At 46.3% G+C, this 23,774-nt stretch overlaps 1 protein-coding gene across 1 annotated transcript in view; it reads left to right on the top strand.

Annotated features, from left to right (window-relative positions):
• The first annotated feature begins 526 nt into the window (after positions 1-526).
• Positions 527-23,774, top strand: part of LOC144167622 (RYamide receptor-like) — a 503,725-nt gene continuing 480,477 nt past the window's right edge. The window contains exon 1 of the mRNA XM_077696822.1: positions 527-867. Within this exon, the coding sequence (XP_077552948.1) occupies positions 548-867 (320 nt within the window). The 5' untranslated portion in view covers positions 527-547. The remainder of the gene's footprint in view (positions 868-23,774) is intronic.

Genomic DNA, 23,774 nt, shown 5'->3' with positions numbered 1-23,774 from the left:
TAAAGCGCGAAATGTAGTCTGGTGGGCGAATTCGGCTGAGTTGAAACTAGTCATATCGCTTGTGTCAGCAGCTGGTAATTCATAGTAACCGTAGTTTCTTTGAACGATTTTAGCATGCAGTTAGAGAATTCGAAGATCACTTAATCAACGAGACTTCCCTGAGGTATCCCATAAAAGTAATTATAAACTAAGAGTCAATTTGGCATGTTAGAGTTCTAGATACGTGCAAAATTATCAAAATAACATAAAACTTCCGCCCTCCAAATCAAACCACTCGCACGCAAGCGAATATACCCAAAAGAAATATACTGAACGCACAATATACTTATTATTGACACCGCTAACACAGGCTTTGACCGTGGCTCTGGCGATGACTGCGGCGGAAACGATGATCCAGGCGTTCGCACCGACCCACGGGAATTCATCTGCAGCGTGGGGTCATGTAGCAACAGAGGTGGCGGTAACTTCTGAATCCTGGATGTCATCCGAAGAGAACTCTACAGCCGTAACAATGCGCGGCAACCTTTCAGCCGAAGACTATCCCCCTATGAACGCGCTGGGATTCGAACTCCAGGCGTTCCTGATCGCCCTGTACAGCCTGACGGCCCTGCTGGCGCTGGGCGGCAACGTGATGGTGATCGTGGTGCTGGTCCTCGGGAGGCGGTCGTCGCGAGAGCTCCGTCTCTTCCTCGTGAACCTCGCCCTGTCGGACATTGCTATGGCCGTGTTCTCCATCCCGTTCACCTACACCGACTTCATGCTGGGTCGTTGGATCTTCGAGCCACTCTTCTGCCCGGTCGTGCTTTTCATGCAGCACGTCTCAGTCATCGTCTCCGTGTACACACTCACGGCCATCGGCGTCGATCGGTGAGTCAGCTTTATCGGTTCTGACATTTCTTCCTCTATGTTCTTGTTTTCTTATATATATATATATATATATATATATATATATATATATATATATATATATATATATATATATATATATATATATATATATATGTGTGTGTGTGTGTGTGTGTGCGTCGTTGCAATGATAGAAAAACACTGTTAAAAAGGTCGTGAATTCATCCTTGTCACTTCCACCTGACAATAAATATTTGGCGAAAGCGTTATTCCAATGTTCTAGCTTTCTTCTGCGAACTTCTACGTACTATCGACATTCATGTATTTACGGTAATGAAGCTGCAGTGCATGTTCACTTTAATGCTGCGGGCAGAACCTGCAGACGGAACGTATATAGTATGCATGTCATGGTGACGATGACCAACTGCTTCGTTGTTTCGCGGCGTTCCCCCCTGAATGGTGCAAGAACTTTGCACATGGCACGTTTAGCAACGGCTCTGATGCAACACTCACAAAAGCGTGAGCAAGTCTGCTCCCGCATAATGAACATAAAAGCTCAGTGACTGCGACCAAAGCAGCAAAGTAGATCAATGACGAAGCCCCGCATATGATTTGACTCGAATTATGTCACAGCAACGACCCCATTTGGGACTGTTTACTTACTCTGTTGTGCGTCTTCGTCATTTTCCGAATTTTCTCCCTTCGGCACAAGGATAGGTAGGTCAAGTGCACTGCCGCAAAGCAGACTCAGGTGCATTTTTTTGAAGCGAACAATCGGTTCGACGCACCCAACTCTCGTTGCTTTACTCTGAAAGGTGGAAAGATTTTGGGACACTTTAAATTGTTACTTTGGGGAAACGGCACCAGCTATTACTAACAATGCAACTATGAAATCAATGCTGCAACACCGTCAAAAGTCTGTTCGCTTGAGGCTTGTTTCTAAATCGTGCATTTTATCGCAAGCTTTTCGTGTAGCGACGACCTGGTGCAAAATTCTGAGCGCTTATATTTTACAGTATGAAATGTTCATTTCGTGATTAGGCACCCATGTCGTTTTTCTGAAGATAAAAGGCAATACTTAGCCTCACAGGCCCCTAGAAGCTTAATGGTAGGTACTCTGCCCGTGTTGAAAGGTTACCATTTAACTAAGCTGAAGAAAATTGGGTTTTATTCAGCGCATTCATCGCTGCCTGAACGTAAAAAAAGTAGCAATGCAATGCTTATCGGATTTTTTTACAGCCACTGTTTCGTAGGCAAGAAAGGGTAAATGACACATTCTATGTCGCAATTTTCGGTCGTAGAAACATTCCAGATGTGGCTATACGATTCCCAAGTTATCAACCTCTTAGAAACCTAGCCATTGACAATACGGAATTTCTGAATTTCTATATGTCGAACAAATGCCCCAAATTATTTCCCCGAGTCTGAAATATAATTATCACGAAAATGCGAGGGGTTGGCGTTCTGGTGGGAATTTTCTTTCTAGAGTCATAAACAGGTCTGCCATGAAGTAAAAATGTAGTAAACAAACCTTTTTTACTGCATTTCTGCTTCTTTGACCTTCCCAGATAATCAATGTGGTTAAGATGCTTCTTTTTACATTTTTTTTTCCTTCATTTCCCGCCTACCTTTTTTCCAGTGCCTGTCAAGAGCGCATTTTTTGTTGGAATTTCCCAGTCATTTTTTAAACAATACATTAACAGATTTTTTTGTTTGCAATAGCCTTACCGACGTCATTTCACAGCATGCAGCTGTTCGGAAAAAGAATCTAAGCGTCAGCGTTTTCTTTTCTTCTTCTTATATTTGATCAGTGAAAATGAATGGGTCACTTACAACCAGACGTCCTTTATTATACCGCTTTGAATCTCTCTCGGTTGGGGCGGAAGCAACTAATCTCGCGAGCCCCCCCTGTCAAGCGACATACAGCCTCTCAAATCCGGGAAGGACACCCGATACGCAATAATATCCCTCTTTTACATGCTCCCGAAAGCTTTTCAATTTTGATCACACCCTGCACCGTACTGCCTTACGGATGTTGTACGATTAGCTCTAAATGCTGAACCCGCGAGCCCTAAAAAAATAAAAACGATTTTAAAATGACTCGTTATGCCCTCCCAATAATCCAACTGAATTTCGAGAAGAGTGCTCCGCGTTTATGTTACCTGTGTGGAGTGCATTGAGAACAATTCTCAACATACAGGCCGGGAGGTGTCGGGTGCAATCTCTGTAAACAGCAAAAATAAATTAGCTGTTTTTGAGCACTCTAATTTAAGACACTACAATTCTTTACTCTTTATAACTTAGCATAGCATACAATTTGCCGCGGGGAAATAAAAACAGCACATCATAGATGCAAGAAAAGGGATTATACATAGTGCGATATTGCTTGGTTAAGCGGATCTAAAAGACAGAACGCCAAGCGTTCCCACTAAATGAATTTAATGCGAGTTGTCGGGGAGAATTTGCGCGTTGAAAATATTCCTCGCACCTTTATATCAATGATAAAAAAGGCTGAACAAAACAGGAACTTTTCTTCAGCTAAGTAATTCACACTATAAAAAGAAGTGCTGGATTGCCCGAAAAATCTGTCCTAGCAGGTTTGAAAACTTCAGACCTTTCACTCTGCATGCGCGTGAAATTGATGGGCAAGCCTTAATAATTATTTCGGTGTTAATGAGTTCTGTTGATAGCATAAATTGTACCGTGAGTAAAGAAATTTTTTCTATATCTGCTGAGAAACCTAAAATCGTACAATCTCCAGCGCTGACTAAAAGTGGTAGATTTGTCTGATAGGAGTGCTGACATTACAGCATCGCTGTTGAATGACTTATATTTCAAGCAAACAGGTAAATTCGGTGTCATTTTCAACGGACAGAATTACTCAACCGTTAAGCAGCCTAAGTGGAGTTGCGCAGGGTTCTAATCATGCCAACTGAAATGTCCTGCTAACATTTCCCCCCAACTTACGGGTTTTTCCCCAACGGTTGATTTTACACCGAAGTAAAGGCAGGTGTGTATATTATCCCTAAAAGCAGTTTCGCAATTTTGTGCAACGCGTACTGCGCCACCATTACACTTTCCACGAGATTGCATCAGAGAGAGAGAGATATTTCTTTCTTTTGGCATCTTTAATGTGCAGCTCGGGTGAAACCCTCCGAAGTAAACTAAAACAGTTGATTTCACAGGAGTAACAGGATAATGGCATATTAAAGTGGCGATGAGCCACTGACTTGCTCAATTAAACCATGCGCATTAAATTGTACACTGTGTGACAACCTCCCGCAACTATTTCATAAATCCTGCACAAAACTAAGGACAGCTGTAAACCTAATTCGCTGGAAGGAATTACCAAGTCGACAAACCAAGCCTAGGTGCCGGACCGCCATATAGGGGAAGTTTCACACCGCAGAAGGCAAACGCGCTTCACACAGTTTATTGAATCAACCTATGCTCTTACCATGGCAACGGAGCGAGGGGTCCTAACGCAATCCTAATTTTGACGTTCTTTTATTTTTATTGAAGTGTATGCAGTACCTACAAACAAGCCAGAGGCTTAGTCCTGGTACCAGGAGCGAGCTGTGTGTTTTATCCCTTTTGTTTTGAAGAATACTTTTTCTCATCAGATCTGCATCATGTTTCCATTCTCACCATATGCTTCTTATGTTATCTTGAAAGTCTTTTTGGTTAACTTTCGGCCCGTGAAGAAGGCAATATGTGAAGAAGGCAGCAATATGTAATATTTCTAATGCAGATTCTAGAAGGTGTCTTCCTTACCATCCGTTTTTATTTCCATTGATGATTTTGAAATCACATAATTTTGCTTTTGAGGTGCACAAGATGTTATATCTGCTAGACGGGGAACGTATCGCGGGATATTTTAAAGTTGTAGCTTAAGCTTAGCATCTAAAGGGAAGCTGTTTCGTTGTGCTAAGTGCATATTTCTAATATGATTAAGGACATGGATAGATTCGTGTACTGTGGCTTTCGGCACAGGAACGACTATGAGCATGTTTTGTTTTTCCGCGTCTCGGTTTTACCGTGTGGTTTTCTTAATGGAAAACCTCCATACTTGTCATGGTGGGATTTTCTGAAAAATTGAGAGGAACAACTATCCGACACTGTAAAGTGTGGTTAAGGTATTTTGCTAACCATTGATGTGAACCGCTTTTGCTTTTAATGGGGGATGTAGTTACATTCGGCTGAAACACTGCCTATATTATTCCTGTCTACTACTCCCTACAGCGTCCATTTTTTTATTGAGCGCAGTATGGTCTACCCTGCAGCTGACGCCGCTCCCCGTAGCGTGCCTAAACAGCTTTGGCATTGAGTGTCTGCAACTCATTTCTAATGAAGGTACAAGTCAATTGCCTTCCTCGCTTGGAGCTCGAGTTTGATGTTCCACTCAGTACAGTTTCGTTTAACAAAGACAATTATGCCGATGTTTCCAGAACCCCAGCAACCCGACTGCTGTAATTGTCGCGATATCTAATGTTTTAGAAGAATGTCTACTTTGTATTTCTACTCTAGCATATCAATCGTCAGAAACGATGCATCTATTGGCGTTCACAAGAAGGAGACGTAAAAAATCCCTGGTTACAAAGATCGAATGTAATGACAGATGTCGAGTTAGATCCCTCGCTTACAATTACTATTACCCACCCATCATAAGTCGTACGGCAAGTTTTTCCAGTAGCTAGTCAAGTAGTTCTCGACTTGATGTCCAATATTATTACCTTCCTCCCGGAAACACAGAAAGCGCCACTTTTTTTTTGGCTGCGCTGGCCTCTCACTGCGACGCTTGGAAAACAAAATTGTGCCTAGTTATTTCGACACTACGTCGTTTTTATAGTCAAACCATGCCCCGGGGTTCACCATTGCTGCTCTTTGCCCTATGACTGCATCGACTGGTAATTTAGTGTCTTGTGGTAAGCAGAGACACAGTTCTTTTACGAGAGTATTCAACCTTGGCGCAAGCAATTTTTCTTAATCACGCTCCGGGTAAGCACCGACACGTTTAAGTGCTTGCAACGCAGTGCATGTTCTCTTCTGCTGGATACCTGCCAAAAAATCAGCTTAATTACACCTTCCTTTTTTCTCTCAGTTAGGAAATAACGACGATAGAATGCTACTTGCCCACCAACGACCAACGCCATTTAGTTAACGACAAACGCCATTTAGTGATTTCAATCGATTCGACTAGAAGCAGCACGCCGTCTGTCTTTCCTGTGTGCCATATATCTAGTCACTTTCCCCAACCTTCTGTCAAGGGGGCATCCTCAACCTTTTACGGCCGGGTAACACTGATCCTTATTTGCAGAAACCCGTGCCGCTGGGTGCAGGCAATAAGAAATGCCTGACAGGAAGTACCTTCCCGATAACCTTTTTCACGATGTTTAACTCGCCTCTGGCCGCCCCAGAGCTAACAGTCTATCGGGCACATTCACTACCCAGCGCACAACCCACTTAAACATAAGCCACATTAGCCATTACACAGCCAACCGTTTATCACCAGCGGCATGGCACCCACTACGTTCATAGCCACAATTAAACATACATTGCCGAGGTAAAATACATTGCTGCAAACAGTAAATAATAATGTAATGTGCGTTGCCGCCAGTAAGATAGGCTTCTTTTTTCAATTTGTTTGAGGGTAGGGGGCTATTCTTTTCGCCAATAAACACATGAACAAAAAGTGTGAGGTAAAATGTTGAGCGAAGTCAGAGCTGCATCTGTAGCACAGACTACAGTTACTCGCATACACGTGATCTCACGGTAAGCTCGCAGGTTTAGTGGCGTTTTAATTTGACCGGGCCTCTTCCCAGGTAGAACTCCTGAACTTCCTCAATAAATCTTAGAGTTGAGAATCGTGACGAATTTTGTCGCGCCGGACTAGTGCCGTGTTGGCACTGAAAATTAAGGCAATGCATCGAAGTATCTCAGTTTCAAAGAAGAAGTATTCGAACCGGAGGGAATTTATGCGGGTCGACATTTTATGCAGGCCGAATTTTCGAGGCCGATAACTTATGCGGACCGGCACACAGACACGAAGGATGGCCCAGAGTAAACGCCAGACAAAGGCAACCACTATTTGAGCGAGATGGCACGTGTGTTCTTTCATGACTCTAAAACCGTAATAAATGACAAAATGTTCCGAGCTACCCCGCGGAGACGCTCACTCGCCAATTATTACAATTTGTAGAAATACCGGGACAAAAACGGTTCACAGACTGTACATTTCGTCTTCGAATTAATCTTCGAGACCGTAATCGGAGGGAATATTTTAGAGGGTCCCTTCTTTCTGTAATGCAAATCAAAAAAGAGGAAAAGACAACTCACGGATCTTTTAAATTTAATTTTCTATATTTAGTGCCTCTGGGGCTGCAGCTCTACTGAAGAGTCTGCCCATTTTTCGTCGGTATAGAAAATAACCATGCCAAAATGCCTGGACTTTCACATTTTAGATTTTGCCGCTCTCTTGCACTTTTAAAGCTGGAGTGAGGTTGATGGACCTCAGTACAGAGAAGATTTCGAGACGCTTTGTGTACGGGGTAATCAGTGGGTGTCTGCAGGACACGCTGTAAACTTTCTTGGTCCTGAAACCTTTCATCTTCTAGCGTCCTATTTAGTTCAGGTTTTACCTGATTTTTCCTTTCACCTTGCCACATTATTAAACTTGAACAAAGCAGACTACATCAAAAAATACTTGTTCAACCAAAATCTGGAATGATATTTTTTTTAAAACGTACCGCTATGCACAGGCTATAAAAAAACTTGGTCAGGAAAAAGCAACTAAGCCAGTTCTTCACCCCAAAATACTCGACGAAATGTCGAAATGTTCGCACACAGCAAGAGGTAAAGGGATACTGAAAACAAAACCGAAGTTTGCATCAAGAGATAGATTGGCGTCCCCAGAAAAGGAATATACCAGTCTCCGGGGCAGTACTTTTAAAATGATATCGTAAATGATAAAAAAAATGCAGTATCCGTGCCCCACCAGACATGACGTAAAAGGCGACTGACCGGATGTGCTAAGAGTTACCTGACGAAGAACTGAACGAGAAGATCGAATAGAAGCTCTAAAAAACACGTAAAATCTTTCTTTACACGTTAAATTTCATAAGTGATAAACAATTTAAATGTGCAGGCATAATTCAAGCTGTGCTGATAATAGCAAGCTTTCAAGCCGTGGCACCGCGTGCGGTTGCGATGGTTATTGCAGGCCCCGCTTAGTCACATGCGCGTTACCTCCAACTCTACGTATACCAAGGCTGCGCTAGGTAAGCCCGTCTGTCGAAGCCATGGAGGAATGAAAAGGTTAGGAGAGGCCCTGACGTCACATTTGTGAAGCCGAGTCCCGCCATGACTTGAGCCCACTGAGCCCAGCACTCTATCCCATCATCCTGTGCTGTCTCCGGTTTGATTTGACTAAAATGGCGTCGCCCTGCCCTCCCGCTTCGAAGCGAAAAAAGCTTCGTCGCTAATTCCTCGGTGCGATGTCATGTTCTAAGCTGTTGATTTCGCCTTCAATTTGCCCATTCTAACCCTCACCCAAAGTTTCAATCGAAAAACGGCCTTCGTGTTTGAGATAGAAGGACGATTTTTCAGCTCTTAAGCCTGGCAAAATAGCGTTTGTCCTCGTCATAGCAACAGGCTCGCGGGATGGTGAACGCAGACGACGGGAGCATTGGGGTCGTGCAGCACTGCGGTCTTTGCGCGCTATGTCTCAGCACCGATAAATTTCACTTCACTTCACAACGAAGAAACACAAAGTGAGCAAAGAACGAACTGTGGCTCTCGCCAACGCTGAGCGAAGGGAATTTTCCCGGCAGGTCGCCGGCGGCGGCAGCGGCTCGCTCCGCCGATCTCGACGCGACGTAAGAGCCGCTGCGGCCGGGGTACAAGTTAAGGCCGCCTCCGACGGCGAAGTTTTCAAATTGGCCTAATCTAAAAACGTTTGTCGTAGCGACTGCACTGGGTTGCAAGCGTAGCGAGGCAGCGACATACCAAGCACTTTAAAAATTTGTCCGTTTTATTTGCCCAAATTTGGCCGCCGCAGTTCTAAACAAGTAAGCAACATTGTACATGGGCTCAAGAAAAATGACGTAACTTCCTCCACACTTTTTGCAATCCATTGGGATGCTAGGGGCCTCTCCTGAGTATTCTTTCTTCCAAGGTCGAAGCGCAAATTTGAATGACTTTTTTGCGTTTTCGGATGGCAGTGCACACGCACGCCTGCATAGCAATATCCCGCAAATGCGCCCTTACTGCCTCTCAGGGACTCGTACACCGGAGTACCTAGGCTCCGTTTTTGCACTAGGCATTGGGCGCTCTTATATGTGGAACTAACAGACGGGGCTTATATGTTGAACTAACAGTCAAAACGAGTGCATAGACAGCAGGTCAACCCCCGGTGGAACGGCCACAACCGCTGCCCGCTAGACGTTCTGTAGGTAAGTAAAAGGCCGCGCGGCACATTCACATTGTTTACCCACCATCGCCCGTCGCGTGCGGCACCAAGATCGGCGCACATAGAGCGGCAACTACGGACGTATAGGATTTTCAAGTTGTTTTGTCGTATGCGGCGAGACTGCGACTAGTGGCTCCTGCGGCCGTGATGGTTCGCTTGGTAGGTTTTAGTCTTCCTGCTAGAGCCCACCGCTGTCTCACTCGCTTCTAGTCGCCGTTTGTGTCAGGCGAAATGTCATGAAATGGCGTGAAGAGAGAAACGCGTTTTTTAATTGGTAAATCCTCGCCAATTAAAGCATCTTTCGCCGCCGAATAAACGCTGAGAGGGATACGGGGCAGTTGGACTTTCGCAGGGACCAAACTTGCTAATTTCCTGCAGTGTCCCTTTAATGCACAACAAGGTGAATGTCAAATAACTAAATTACCCCCAGAGAGAGAGAGAGAGAAAGGACTTTATTGAGGTACCGGCAGTCGGGGACGGATCAGGCCACGCAGGGCTTCACCGTCCCGTAGTCTTCACCGCTCACCGCGGCGTCGGGCCGACCCCGAGGTCTACGTCTGGTCGGCGCGGGCTACTTGGAGTGCCGCCGCTGTCGCCCCTAGCCCTCGCTCCCGCAGGAGGAGGCCGAGGGGAGTGCGGGTTCCCCTTTCGCCTTTGCCTGTCCAGTGCAGCCTCGAGCCGCTGGATGGCCCTTAGCTGATCTTCTCGCCCCGAAGAGCGCACCGAGTCCGCAATGTCCGGTGGGAGGATCGGCCTCCCCGCACTTGAGTCGTGGTCCGCACATCCCCACATCAAGTGGGCCAAGTCTGCGTTCACACGCCTACACACACTGCACACCTCGTCCTCGTACATGTCCGGGCACACGTGGCGCGCGAGCGCCGGCGTAAGCACTGTCCCGGTTTGCAGTTGTCGTAGAAGCACGGCCTCTCTCCTCGCGAGCCCCGGGTGGGGCGGAGGATAGGCCTGCCTCTCTGTCCTATACCAACACAGCGTAGCACCGTATGTGGTCAGGGGCTCTGCGCCGTTGTCGTCCTCGTCGTTGCTTGGCTCCTCGTCGACGTCGGCGTCCGTCGCTGGCGCGGCCCGGCACGCGGCGAGATCACGGGCCGCAGCGTCGGCTGCCTCGTTGACGTTCCTGTAGCCGCCTCGCAGCTCCCGACCCATGTGGGCCGGAAACCAGCGCACGGTCGTCGTTGCGTTCTTGCGCGCGCCTTCCCCGATGCCGGAAAGGACTCGCATCGTTGTCTTGCAGACCATACCCCTGGCGAGATTGGCGATGGCCGACTTCGAGTCGCTGAACACCGTTCGCGTGTCGGGGTGAAGCAGGGCCAGCGCTATGGCCGCCTCCTCTGCCTGTCTGGCGGTCTTGGCTTGCACGCTGCCCGCACTTAGTACTTCTCCCGTGGCGGCTCGTATCGCCACCACGGCGTAGGTGTCTTCCCTGTCGCGGCGTTTGGAAGCGTCCACGTACACCGCGTCGCTCCTCCCATTGTACCCCTTGGCGAGCGCGCACGCCCGCGCCATCCTCCGCTCCGAGTTTCGCCCCGGCGCCACGTTCTTGGGTAGCGGCGGGATCACCAGGCTGCTGCGAATTACCCCCAGATAGATTACTCCCACGCACACAGAAAACAAAACACTTTTTTGCTAAACATCTTCGAGATTCGCAATTTTTGCAGTGACAAAAGTCTTCGCACGAATTAAGCGGCCGGTGCAGGTTGATAAATTTACAGCGCGGCTGTGAAGGTGTGACAGGCACGCAACAATTACGGAATCATCATTTTCAATCCACCGCTTGTCAGCACGATACCAAGGCGTAGTAGTGACAAACCACAGCGAAAATATGCGTCTTCGAAAAAGAAAAGGAAAGATATCTATATATAGCGAACAGTATCTCAGAAATCAAGATGGAGCATCCTCAAACAGTTGCTCTTTACCATTGAACTACATGTCGTTGTAAATGCGAGTTAAAGTGGCTGTGCGCGTCGGATCGTTTTATGCTCAATTGTGATCTTTCGAACCCTTACGGTTTTATTTCGGAAGCATGTCTTTGCAAACCCCGGTATGTTCTGTCGTCTATTTCTTGGCGTACCTCCTTTGGCGCCACTTCTTCAAGGTTTTCAGTTCCCCGAAATTTCCATCTGAAAAATGCTGCATCGGGACGCAGCTTCCCTGAAATGGCGGTTCACCTTTATCTAAACAAGAAATTTGTATTTTAGTGAAGCTCGGAACAAGTGCGTGCAATACATGTTACCTGCAGAGCGACGCAAACCTAATTCTTCTAGCTTCAGTGCACTTGGGTTTAAAGTGGGCCCCAAGATTTACGAAGAAAAAACTGAACAAATGTCTTGTGTTGTCAAATGTCGAAGTCTTCATTCCCTTTTTTATGCCACCATTTTACGCGCTGGTTTAATGTTCAGGTCAGTATACTTATCCCACTTAATCAAAGCCCGTGTTTTGGTCTTAGACATTTGCCAGGTGTCATGAAAGGGGACAACGAAACAAAGAGACGATTGAAATTTGCCTGCCCAAATATACAAGTGTTATAAAACAAAAATTATACCTTGGCGAATTCGTTCACATCAGCGTAATCTTCTTAACGTGTATCTACACAAAAAAAAAACAGCTGTGTAACCTTTATCTGAACAAATTGGATTTAGAGAATCTCCGAGACGCTGTTGTTCAGAATACAAAAACTTAACTCTACATTTGTATGGGGTTTTTGTTGAAGTTACTTTTGCTCGAGTGAATGCTAATTTAGTGTATAGAGATAATCATTTCTTCAGGATCGCCTGGATATGCCGCTGTTACGTCGGTTAATGAAAACTCATTTATTGCGTGCATTTTGCCTTTTCAGGTATAGTCACAGAATTTTCGGGATTTTGTTGCCTTTTTTGTGTACATGATACGGTTTTCTTAATTTTTGCTTCTTATTGTCTAAATATAACTTCCTCTTTTTCAAATTCTAGAAATATAATTACGGCGCATAAATGTTTTTATTGCCATTGGTTGTATTCTCGCAAGAGTAAAAAAATGTACTTGGTATTGCGATATTATAGTTGTGATAATATGTAGTTTGCGCGCCTCGGGCGGGAAATTTCGCAAGGTGTGGGGACCAAAGAAGCTGATTAAGAAGCTATTTATCTCATGTCCCTCATCTCTCTACAAAGTCTATTCAATATTGAAAAGGTTTTATGGAAGCCCTGCACTCTACCCAGTTCTATTTTTAAGTTATCGCAACTGCATCTTTTTCACCGAAGCTGGAAGAATGGGTGACCGGTAAAAAGCGCCAAAGCTCACGGGTACATCGACTGCTCCCGCTACTTCCGGTTCGAGATCTCTCCTGTCCGCCAATACGCCGGCGGCTTTCAGGCTCATGTGTGCGTGTTCTTTATTTGTCACAGGGCGCTTACCGGTCAGCCTAGTAGGGTCAATAATTGTTATTTATCGAATTCCCGTTGCATGAGCGTTTTCCCCGGTGGAAAAAGATAAACAACAAGCTCACACGCGCGTGAAAGCCAATGGCGTACGGGAGGCCAAAACAGCTCCCGAACCGGAAGTGCCATGGCGGCACACCGCGGGAGAAAACAATGTACCCATGAGCCTTTGCGCTTTTAACCGTTCACCTATTATTCGCTCCGATGGACTCCTACGGGTTAATTAAAATTTCTTGGTCAGACTTTAACTCTTCACCTGGGGGGGCTGGCTTCCGTCATGTTATTTTGCGGTGCAGCCACAAGAATTCAACTTTACATATAAATTGAGGCCGTCTAAGATTAAAAGAATGTCTCTATGGGAGGGCGCGAGCGCGTTCTTGATCTTCCGGGCAGCAGTACCTGCAGTATTTTCACCTCCACATCTGGGATTTGGGAGATTAGAACCGCGTTGAAACCCCTTTACCAGTCCACCTCGATTATTCGAGCGAGCACATTAAATTACCAGGTGCTTGCAACTAGATCAAAATTTGGCAGCCAATTGAAAGAAGCAAAACTGCTCTCTCAATGAAGTCGTGCTGTAATATTGTTAACCGAGCAAACCCGTCCCCAACAAAGCAAGGAAAATGTAGCGCGCCAACGAAGAGATGTCCGAATATTATCGCGTTACGAACATCACACCGGTACACTCCGTGTGGGCTTTATTCTACTGCACGTTAATGGGATGATATAACAACACTGACTAAAGATGAGCCCATTATGGCAGCTTCACAAATGGACATATCCGGCCCCATCGGTCAAGTAGTCTGGCCTCACGTGTGACCTGAGCCCGGAGATGTCCTGGAAAATAATACATACCGCGTGAGTCATCACACCTTGTGGCACATTTACCGTCTCAGCGGACAACCTTTAGGTCCGTCGGCCCCATTATCCGGAAAGAGGTTTAAGTTTACATTCGGCACTTGCTCAAGAAAGAGCCCCTAAAAACTTCCCCGTTCTTTTCAGTTCGTCTGCGGACGTAGGCGTTCTGGCGCTCGGCTGATGTGGCTGCTAGAAACGTTCTGAAAAGCTAAACTCAACGATCAGCACGATGACGTTGCGCCACGAGGACCTTTGTGCATCGGCATTCAATGCATAGTCAAGGCAGAGTGCGAACAGAACGCGTTCCTTATTTTTGCAGCTCTTAGGCGTCGGAATGCTTTGTGGCAAGCCATGCACCCCCTCCGCACACCCTCTCTCCCCTCTCTGGGGTCCTAGTAGCCGTTCTCAACGCCATCTTATATGAGCAAAATGTGCCGACAAATATGAGCCTAATTGTTGTCCCTTCCTGTTATGTTGGCGGCCCTTTCTCCCAATTACTTTTTGTTGTCATTCGCTCACAGCGCCCGCACTTTCGCTTCCCATCAAAAGGTGCGTCGACTATAGCTAGCCGTCGTGATGTTTTGAAGGCGCTGAAAGGGTCCACCGACTGGAATTTGCGATAAGCTCACGCTTGTAAACGGTGGCTTTTCTGCAGCTGTTTCTATACGGAGGAAAACTTTTGCCGTCTCCTACCCGCCACTACACCCGAAATGCATACTCAGGAGATTGTTGTGGGTTTCAAAAACTTGATCATAACGAAAATTTGAATGCCGAAGATGCCCTGGCGCCTAACCTTTCTGGTTATGAGTGTATAGCTGTTTACTAATTTTGGTTAACGAGTGATTCAAATTGGGAAGGAAAATTCCACCGTCGTGTAAACTTTTGTCGGCGGTGAACGGCGAGTGCTCTAAAAACTGTGATACGCTGTCGCTTTCGGAGAGTAACAGACCATTCCATAGAAACTTAGAAATATTTTCTGGGGTAATTTGATGAAACGTTTGTGTCCGTCTTTGGGTATTTGGGCCTGCTTGGTTGACCACAAAGAAAATAATTTGGCAACTAAGGTAAACGCTTACTTTTCAACATCCACCTTTTTCTGCGCACTTTTTTTTTCGCGGCTGGTGCAATATGCCAAAAAACGCTGCGAAAAGGGGGAGGGATATTTTGGCTGCCTGCTCACGCGTGTCCTGGAATGCTTCAGGGCTCCGGCTCTACTTACTACCCATGCGTCTCCTCACTTCGCACGCACGTACACACACACATAATCACTTGCGCGTGCGTGCGTGTGTGCTACACAAAGAGAGAGGGAGAGAGACCGTGTGCATGCGGCCAGGTTGCTGCGCACGTTCATTTCACTTCGGGGGATGTTATGACCGTTTGTCTGCATGCTTGCCTTGGCGGCAGGGGTAGAGCAGCAGGTTGAAATCTATGTTTTTGCTGCGTAAACATCGCGTTCTCGTTCACTGGCCTTCGCATTTTCTGCACGGGAGTTATTTAACTCGGTAGCTCCAAATCACGGCATCGTGGTCAAGAGATGGCCCACGATAGCCCGCCGGAAGGCGCACAAAATTACACGCAAATAAAGCAGGTCAAACAATGCTAGGACTGACGCCAAGTTTCTTCGAGAAGCTTCAATAAACAAAGTAAAGTAAATAGGTTGAAGAAAGTGGTTAATTATAGATCTGGTATTGGAACCCCGGATTGCGAAAATGCGAGACTAGACCGCACCTTTATCACCACCGCAGCTTAGTGGCTCTTGACGACCATGGTGTGAACTGAACGTATTTATTGGTGCCTTTAACTTTGAAACGTATTAAAGAGGTGTGCTGATAACCGCACGAGTAGTTTGAGCAGTGTAAATAGAGGTCACAATGGGTTGAGTAGTTAGGTGGGTTCCCGCAAATTGTCCTGTTTGCTTTGCGAAACAAACGCGGATATCTGTCAACTTATAGTAAGGGACGGAAGCAACAACGTAAAGAGAAAGTATCATCATAAGAATGAGGCCACATCTACAGAAATCGGAAACTAATTGTTTCTTAATCATTAAATAATCACAAGTGCATCAGTGTTCCCGTAAGATTTACTGCCTCTCAATATCTTTTGGCATTTAGTGCATTTGTGCAGGGGCCATGAGGAATTATTCTAACTGGCTATGCAGATTCGCACTACAAAGGTCTGCGGACCAGATGGAGAGCTACAACAATATCGCCTAAGTGAAAGCATCATCACACACGGTCTTTTTCGCCAATGTAAATGACCTTTTAAGGTTCGTTCACTCTGACGACGCCGAGCGCGACTGTGAAGGGTTGACGACCAGAAGGCCAGCACAAACCCCGGAGACTAGTCACCGACGAAGTTGAAAACCTAAACTTGAAAAACTGAAGTTGAAAAACGAGAAAAACTGAAGGAAGACTCCTTGGTAAATCTTAGAGAAGCGTGGGCACCCCATTCCTCTTCCTCTCGAGCATGAGGCTCAGCTCAGTGCTCATGGCTCACTCCGGCTTTGGGCGCCCTCCCGAGAGTGTTTCTCGCACACACTTCCAGGACCATGCCAACCGTGCTTTGCGCTCTACCCAACTCGGTGACCCCATTTGCTCGCGTTTAGCAGCGGTATCTGCTGCCTGTCGGTATTTTGTTTTTCACTAGTATCAGCATTTCATCGCCATCACTCTCATTATATATTCTTTTGGCGCCTATATAAAGAGAGAGGTAAACTTTATTGAGCGAAACTTTGTTACTGGGACGTCGTGACCACTGGCTTAAGCCTGGGGCCGACTACGCCACCTTGACTCGTGAGAAATGCTTTAACCTCGGAATCGGAGCTTCCTAGCGCCCTCTCCCATTGCTCGTCGCAGGTTATAGAAAAGAGCTGATCATTGGGACAAGCACACCTATTGGTTTGGGATAAGGTGGCGGGAAACGGACATGATGGGAAGTTTAGGGAGGCAAATAATGATGGGTGCATACGATGAAGCAGCGCATGACAGGGGAGGGTACCTTTATGCAGCAGGCGCCACGTGCGTTCTTGCACATTGTTAAGACTGAAAAGGCCAGGGGGACATACGCGGTGGGTGGGTGAGGTGGAAATGGCTCGCCATGTCGTGATAGCTGAATAGGCGCTCTCTAGCTGATCTGGAACCGGGCGAGGGACAAGGTTCTACTGGGGGGATGGAGGCATTTTGAGTGAGAAGTTTGAGTGAATAAGTAAAATGAGTGAATGAGTTAAAAGTTAATGAGTTAAAAAGTCTTAATGGCCGTTTCCGAATCGGATATTTGAATTGTGGGGGTCGGTTGTTTCGTTAAAGCAAGTGCTATTGCCTCCTCCTCCGCTACTATAGGGCCGATGGTGGAAATAGATTGATTGATTGATTGATTGATTGATTGATTGATTGATTGATTGATTGATTGATTGATTGATTGATTGATTGATTGATTGATTGATTGATTGATTGATTGATTGATTGATTGATTGATTGTTTGATTGATTGATTGATTGTAGGGTTTAACGCGCCGACGCAACGCAGGCGATGAGGCGCGCAGTAGTGGAGGGCTCCGGATTGATTTCGACCACCTGGGGATCTTTATCGTGCGCTGAAATCTCGTGCACACGGGCGTTTTTGCTTTTCGCCTCCATCAGAAAAGCGGCCGCCGAGGCGGGAATCGAACCCGCGAACTCGTGCTCAGCAGCGCAACGCCTTAGCCACTGAGCCCCCACGGCGGGTCGATGGTGGAAATAGAAAGATGTCAACTGCACGAGCATTACGACGATCATTGATTGTTACCGCGTATGAATCGTTGTGGTGGTAGTCGACCATGGCGACATAGAGAAAGTCCGGTCTTATGAGCAGTCGCTGAGTGAGTGGGCGTGCCCTTTGCTCCCGCCACCCAGTGTGGTAGATGGGATGGATATTGCGAGGGAGAGGGCACCCAGTCGGCACTGCACTCGTATCACACTCCATTTTACAGGCATTCAGACGAATCCGGGAATTTGCATGACAGGCGCGTCGAAAAAATGCAGCGGTGCGAACGCTGCGCCAACACTGCCAGTTCCGCCGCCAAGTCAAAGGCGCGGTTTGGTGTCCCAATATTCGCACTCGGTCTGGCGTTCTCTGTTCTTCTTTTGCTCTGTCTACCCACACCAACGCCGCACATTTTTCTGAACTTGACCCATCTATTGCTCTCGCCAAAATTCAGGAGGGTGTGTGATATGTTATCAAAGACGAACTGAAGGCCAAAGCCTGAGTGGCTGAGCCTTAAAGACCCCTGTATGATCTACTCTCTTTCGCTTTTTCTTTATTGCTCATGCTATTTTTATATTTTATATTTCATTGCTCAACCGCAAAATTCTTCAGAGTCCGTCGGTAGGTCAGGCTTGGTAGAATCTACTTCCGTAATTACTATGACCTTGTACATAGCGTAATGATCTCGCACGAAATTCCATCACCCGATCCCGTAGGAGGCTTCTCTACGTTTCCATACAAGTGTCATAGCTTTTTGCTTGTAATGCAACTGGTATCGGAAGCAGCCACCGCTGAACGCACCTGGAATCATTCTCTGATGACTCCTCACGAGGCCCTTACCTGTTTGGATATATTGGCGGGATATATAGACCGATTTGAACACGTGGGCTTCCTCCAGCGGATAAATTTTAACGTCCACCGTCGACATATATTTCTTCCTCTTCCGGTGTGACTATTTTACGGTACATATATAGTTACGTTCACACAAATGTGTTGTAATCCACGTTTTCACACTATAATTAGTCATCGTAATTACCGACGATTAAAAATATATATTTGTCCCTAATTCTTGCCTGAACTAGCTAAGTCATACCCATATTTCGCTAATTCCTCCCTCCTAAACAATCGACTCATCAACTTTTATTCCCTCTGCTATGTATAGTCTTTTATTTATTTATTTATTTATTTATTTATTTATTTATTTATTTATTTATTTATTTATTTATTTATTTATTTATTTATTTATTTATTTATTTATTTGTTTGTTTATTTGCATAGTTTGTTTTTTTATTGACATCACTATTTCTCGCATAACCGTGGGAAATTCATACGTAAAATATACAACGCAAGCAAAAAAGCAGATAACAATGTACAATCTGCACTAATACGAACGTGCAGATAATTTCACAATGTCTTCAAAAACGCTTTATTCTCAACACTGTTGCTGAAGGTGGGGCGTTCCATTCGGGAATAGCCTTTGGAAAAAAAGATAAATCAAATCTGTCTTACTCCTACATTCATGTATTTTGTGTGCTTGAGTCGCAGTGACATTTAACGTGGTGGGAGTGAATATGGACAGCAGTTTTCTGAGTTATCCCCATTATTCTAAGTCACATTGATTCTCTTGCATACACCTAAATTCTCTCTAATTCACCTTACCTCACTTTCAAATACAACTTAATTACCTTTCACTCGTAATTGACTATGATACACCCTAATTGACTTAGTCATCCACTTTATTGCATTTGAATTTCCTTAAGTTACTTTTATTCATCGTAATTCACATTCACTGCTCTTTGCGTTTTCCTCCAAAATGCACTTTGATTCCTCTGAATTAACTTCGGCAATTTCTCATTTGTTTCGACATCTGCTCATGCCCAGTCATACGTCACACCAACTTCCTTTACTCACTCGAGGGGCTCAGAACCTTTTGTTATAGGATGGGTTGTGACGATCACGTTGCTCTCAGGCACTTTCAAGGTAGGCTGTACGACGAGCCAATAAGGCTTCCGCTGTAATTAGAATACAGTGAAGCTGAATTACTACAGAGCGTCTATGAAGCCTTCGAACGGCTCACGCCCGACTACCTACGCGCATTCTGATAGATTGGTGTCGGGTGGCGGCTAGAAACAACCGAGCTTCGCATTGTGTACCAATACGCTTTAGTTGTTAAAGTTTGCTGCTCACGACACCTGAATGATGTCTGCCAGCCCCATCCATCCGCCGCATGCTGTCATTTTACTGCGAAGCAGTATATGTGTGACCCCCCGTTTTCATTCCGGTGAAGCTGCCTTACTCTGCGCCGCTCTGGGGCTCCTCCTCGCCACCACCGACCGTTATTACCACAACTGTTATTCGCCTTGTCATCATCAATGCCCGTTTCACAAGTTTCGCAATCGGCTTGCAATGATGATAGCGCCTTTATCAGATGATCGCGGAGAATCAACAGAAGCGCTAATGGTCGTAAAAACTACCGAAAGCCACCATTGCCGCCTCAAATTCAACGTCTCCGGGTAGCTGCCAATTCCATCCTGATGAAGAGCAATTTGGGCGGTGGGAACGCCGGCAAGGCCTACAATTCGTCATCAGTTTGAAAGACTTTTATAGCGACATATTCACAGATGTGCCCATCACCACTTGCCAGTTTATGCATAGACGGCTTGGAGGTGGATGGAAGGGGGTGTGCTTGCACAACTGGGCTTCATGTCGGTCCCGATGACATACCGGTTGTGCTGGTGGGAGATTTAAACGTGTAAGTCCCATGGCTCAAAGCAACCTGCCAGCGGTCCTTCGTAATAGTGGTTTGGGTCTGGGTTTGGATGTTACAAAAACAGTAAGATGTCTACGACGGGGCAGAGAAACGGACAGCCACGTGTTTGTCCGCTAGAATAAAGCTCGAGGCCTTGAAAGTGTTATCTACCTATGGTATGGACGCATTTCGTTCGCTTGGAAGAAGAAGAGGGGCAATTGAAGGAGCGTTGGCCTGAACAGAACCGCGAATGGAAGGGGAAATAACACAAATTCGCAGCGGGCGCCGTTTTCTCCTCAAGTTCGAGGTCGTCGAGTAGCGGCGAATACCCCTTGGATGGCCACAATTTGTCCATTTGGAATGCCGATGGGAGCCAATATTGTTCAGATTAAGGGCTTTTAGAGCGGCATTTTCGATGGTGTCTATATCACTTCTAAGCGCGGCACATAACCGGTTGCCGGTTTATGCGTCCACGGGTTGGGAGTGGAGGGGGTGGGCGGGGGCGTGCACGCGCAGCTATAAGTTTCGTGTCCTTACTGATGACTTGTCCATTGTACTTAGGGGAGGTTTAAGCTTCTACTTCAAGCGCCCCAATGCGACCTCTCAGCTATACTCAGTGGTGGAGCAGAGTGGGTTGGTGTGTTACACAGGCAAGTAAGATGCCTACGACGCGGGGGGGAAGCTGAGATCTCGAATTTCGCGTCCTTCCAAGTTTCATACAGCTAATTAGCTGGGAAGTATGCTCAATTGCAAATTACAAACGAACGTGCTTGGTTTCACGCACTCCGTGGAGTGCTTCCAGCTTCGCAGATCATCTTTCTTGAGAGAGTGGAAGGGCACTAATTTCTTAGTATTGTCTTCTGCAAAACAACGAAACATTCGCATTTTTCTTTTCGGTATTTATACCAGTCGCTGAAGTGAAAAAAAATGAAGGAAGGTCACACTCATGCGTCAGACTTAAATGTAGGGACGCTGAACGCAACCTTCACGGCCATGACGACAGTTCAAGTCCCCGATTGCAGCCGATTTTCCTCTTCGCTGCCGCAACGACCTTTACTTTATCATTGTTTCTATAAGTGAGAGCTTCCTCCATTTTTTTGGAGTGATAGTCATTGGACATATCCTTGGAGGAGCGTACGCTATGTCGTGTATTTCTTGTTTCGAGCGAGTACCTGTTGCCATGATACGGTGAACGCTGGGGTCTTTCTCGCTCCGAGCATGTGTTGCCATGATTACGGCGAACGCAGGAGATTTTTTTTTGCCAACTTTGGCCAATCTGCCTACGTGGGAATACTTGGCTTAACAAACGTGCGCCGGGGATGCAGGGCGGTCGCCGCGCGGCAAGCACACACACGAGCGCTCGACATTTTCTTGGTATTTTTAACTGCCGGATGGTTGCCGTAATCTTGGCCAATCTCCCTTTGCTGGCATTCTTGACTTCACAAACGTTCGCCGGGAACATTGGGCGGTCATCACGAGGCGCGCACGCGTGAGGGCTCACATTTTATTGGATTTTTTAACTGCCGGGCGGTCGCCGCGAGGCACGCACTCATGTGAGCGCGCTCGGCATTATCTTGGTATTTTAAACTGCGGAGAAGAAAAAATACTATTTACTAAACAGCTTCGCTGGTAATTACGATTACTATAGAATTTCATGCATGATGCCCAACGTGAATATAATGTGCGAAAGGCAAACATTTTCTGACTCGCTAAAGGCAGCCATTTTCATTCTAGCCCGAAGGAAATTTGTTTCGTGTGTAATTCCCGCATCGAACCCTCTCCGTCATCGGTATGCCGACCGTTGCCCAGCATACTGAGCCTGCTACTTTTCTCTGAAGTGCTGCTCATGACAGAAGAATGGCGTCGTAAATTTATCCTGGAAAATAAAGATAAACAAAATAGGAAGTTAATCGAGCAGTAACGTCATCCCGGCTGGAACGCCACTGCGCTGAAATGAGGCAACGTTGCCGGAATACGGAGTGATCGAGTGGCTCAGAACCATTAACGCACGTTAAGCCCGCCGTACATTTGTTGATTACTTTGGTACATCATTGATCTAACAAAAGTGTCAGTGATATTCATCATTTCCAAATATTCTGCGGTGGTTCGTTAAGTGCGCTACTTTTTTCACACGCGTATGGCCTCGGTTAATCGGTTCAGAGTATTCCTGTAAAACATCGTCTAATGCCCACAGCCTCGTATTGAGAGATGAAAGCCATTTTTGACATCAGCCCGGCACTTTCACGCTAGCTTAAGCAAGCAACCTTCAATGTAGTGCACACGCTCTTACTTGCGTTTCGGATTCCCAGGCTGCCGAATTTCTGGGATTTCGTCTTCGCCATGGTATAGTGAAGAAAGAGTGCCAAAATGTAGCACGCAATATGCATAATCATTTGCGGAAACTTTACGCAACTGACGAAGCACTGGTCTGATTTCAGCACTACTTGTATAATGGGTATATAGGGGAAAGCCCGCCCTTACCATAGCAATATTAGAGAGTTTTAGCATAGCGGCTAGCGTACGCTACGCTACGGTCGGCGGATACCGGGACCCAAAAGGGCAGGTGCGCGTTCGTTCCGCGAGGACGGGCTGCCTGCTTCGCCGAGCCTGCGCATTCATTCCGGTGAAGTGAAATCCTTCTTGCCATGCCCGCGCGCGCATGCGCAGTCGGGTCCCGCTGCCTGCCACCCAAAGCGTAGCGTACGTTAGCCTCTATGCCAAACTGTCCATTGATCCTTGAAAACATGATCCTGAGTCTCCCGATCACCGAAATTCAAACCCAGCTGCTCACTCGAGCGAACCTGCTCTTGCACCAAGCAATGCCATTGGCTGGGGTTAGATTCTCCAATGGAATCCCTGTAATGCCCCCAGCATGGCTGGTTCATGTCGATGTGTATGATGCCCACTATTTGAAAGTGTTTCTGACGTCTGTTGCTATTTTACTAATAATCGGAGCTTGCAACTCCTGTTACGCGCAGACTTGTGAGATTGAGGCCGCAACGAATTAGGATACACTAAAGTCACCCTTTACTTTTGAACCGCGATATTAAATTATTTACTGTAGCCTGTGAGAAAATAGAAAAATTAGTTAAATTTCAGCTAGGTGCTTTAAAAATTAGCGCCTTTATGGTTTCTTGTGTAATAATGTTTACGTCTGCAATTTCGGCCACTAGTTCAGCACTAAACATCGACTTAATTACTAGCGTAAACAAAAGACACGCGACACCAACGATGTCCGTGTTCCCAGCAAGAAACTTACGTTTGCTTGTTTCTGTAGTACGGTCTAACTGTAGTACTGAATTATCCCACAAGTTTTCGAACTTTTGCAGCACACCCGCCGCGGTGGCTCAGTGGCTAAGGCGTTGCGCTGCTGAGCACGAGGTCGCGGGTTTGATTCCCGGCTGCGGCGGCCGCTTTTCTGATGGAGGCGAAAAGCAAAAATGCCCGTGTGTACGAGATTTCGGTGCACGTTAAAGATCCCCAGGTGGTCAAAATTAATCCGGAGCCCTCCACTACGGCGCGCCTCATCGCCTGCGTTGCGTCGGCGCGTTAAACCCTACAATCAATCAATCAATCAACTTTTGCAGCACATAATTTTAATGGTTATCTGTTTTTCATGCTTTTTTTTGGGGAGGGGGGGGGGTAAATACGGAATTTCCCAGAAGTGTTAAAAATTTTGG

The sequence above is a fragment of the Haemaphysalis longicornis genome, unplaced genomic scaffold (genome assembly GCF_048455015.1).
Source record: "Haemaphysalis longicornis isolate Haplotype H1 unplaced genomic scaffold, Haemaphysalis longicornis Haplotype H1 scaffold_1, whole genome shotgun sequence".
Taxonomy (NCBI): Eukaryota; Metazoa; Arthropoda; class Arachnida; order Ixodida; family Ixodidae; genus Haemaphysalis; species Haemaphysalis longicornis.
The sequence above is the reverse complement of the archived record's forward strand: the minus strand, read 5'-3'. Positions and strand labels throughout refer to the sequence as shown.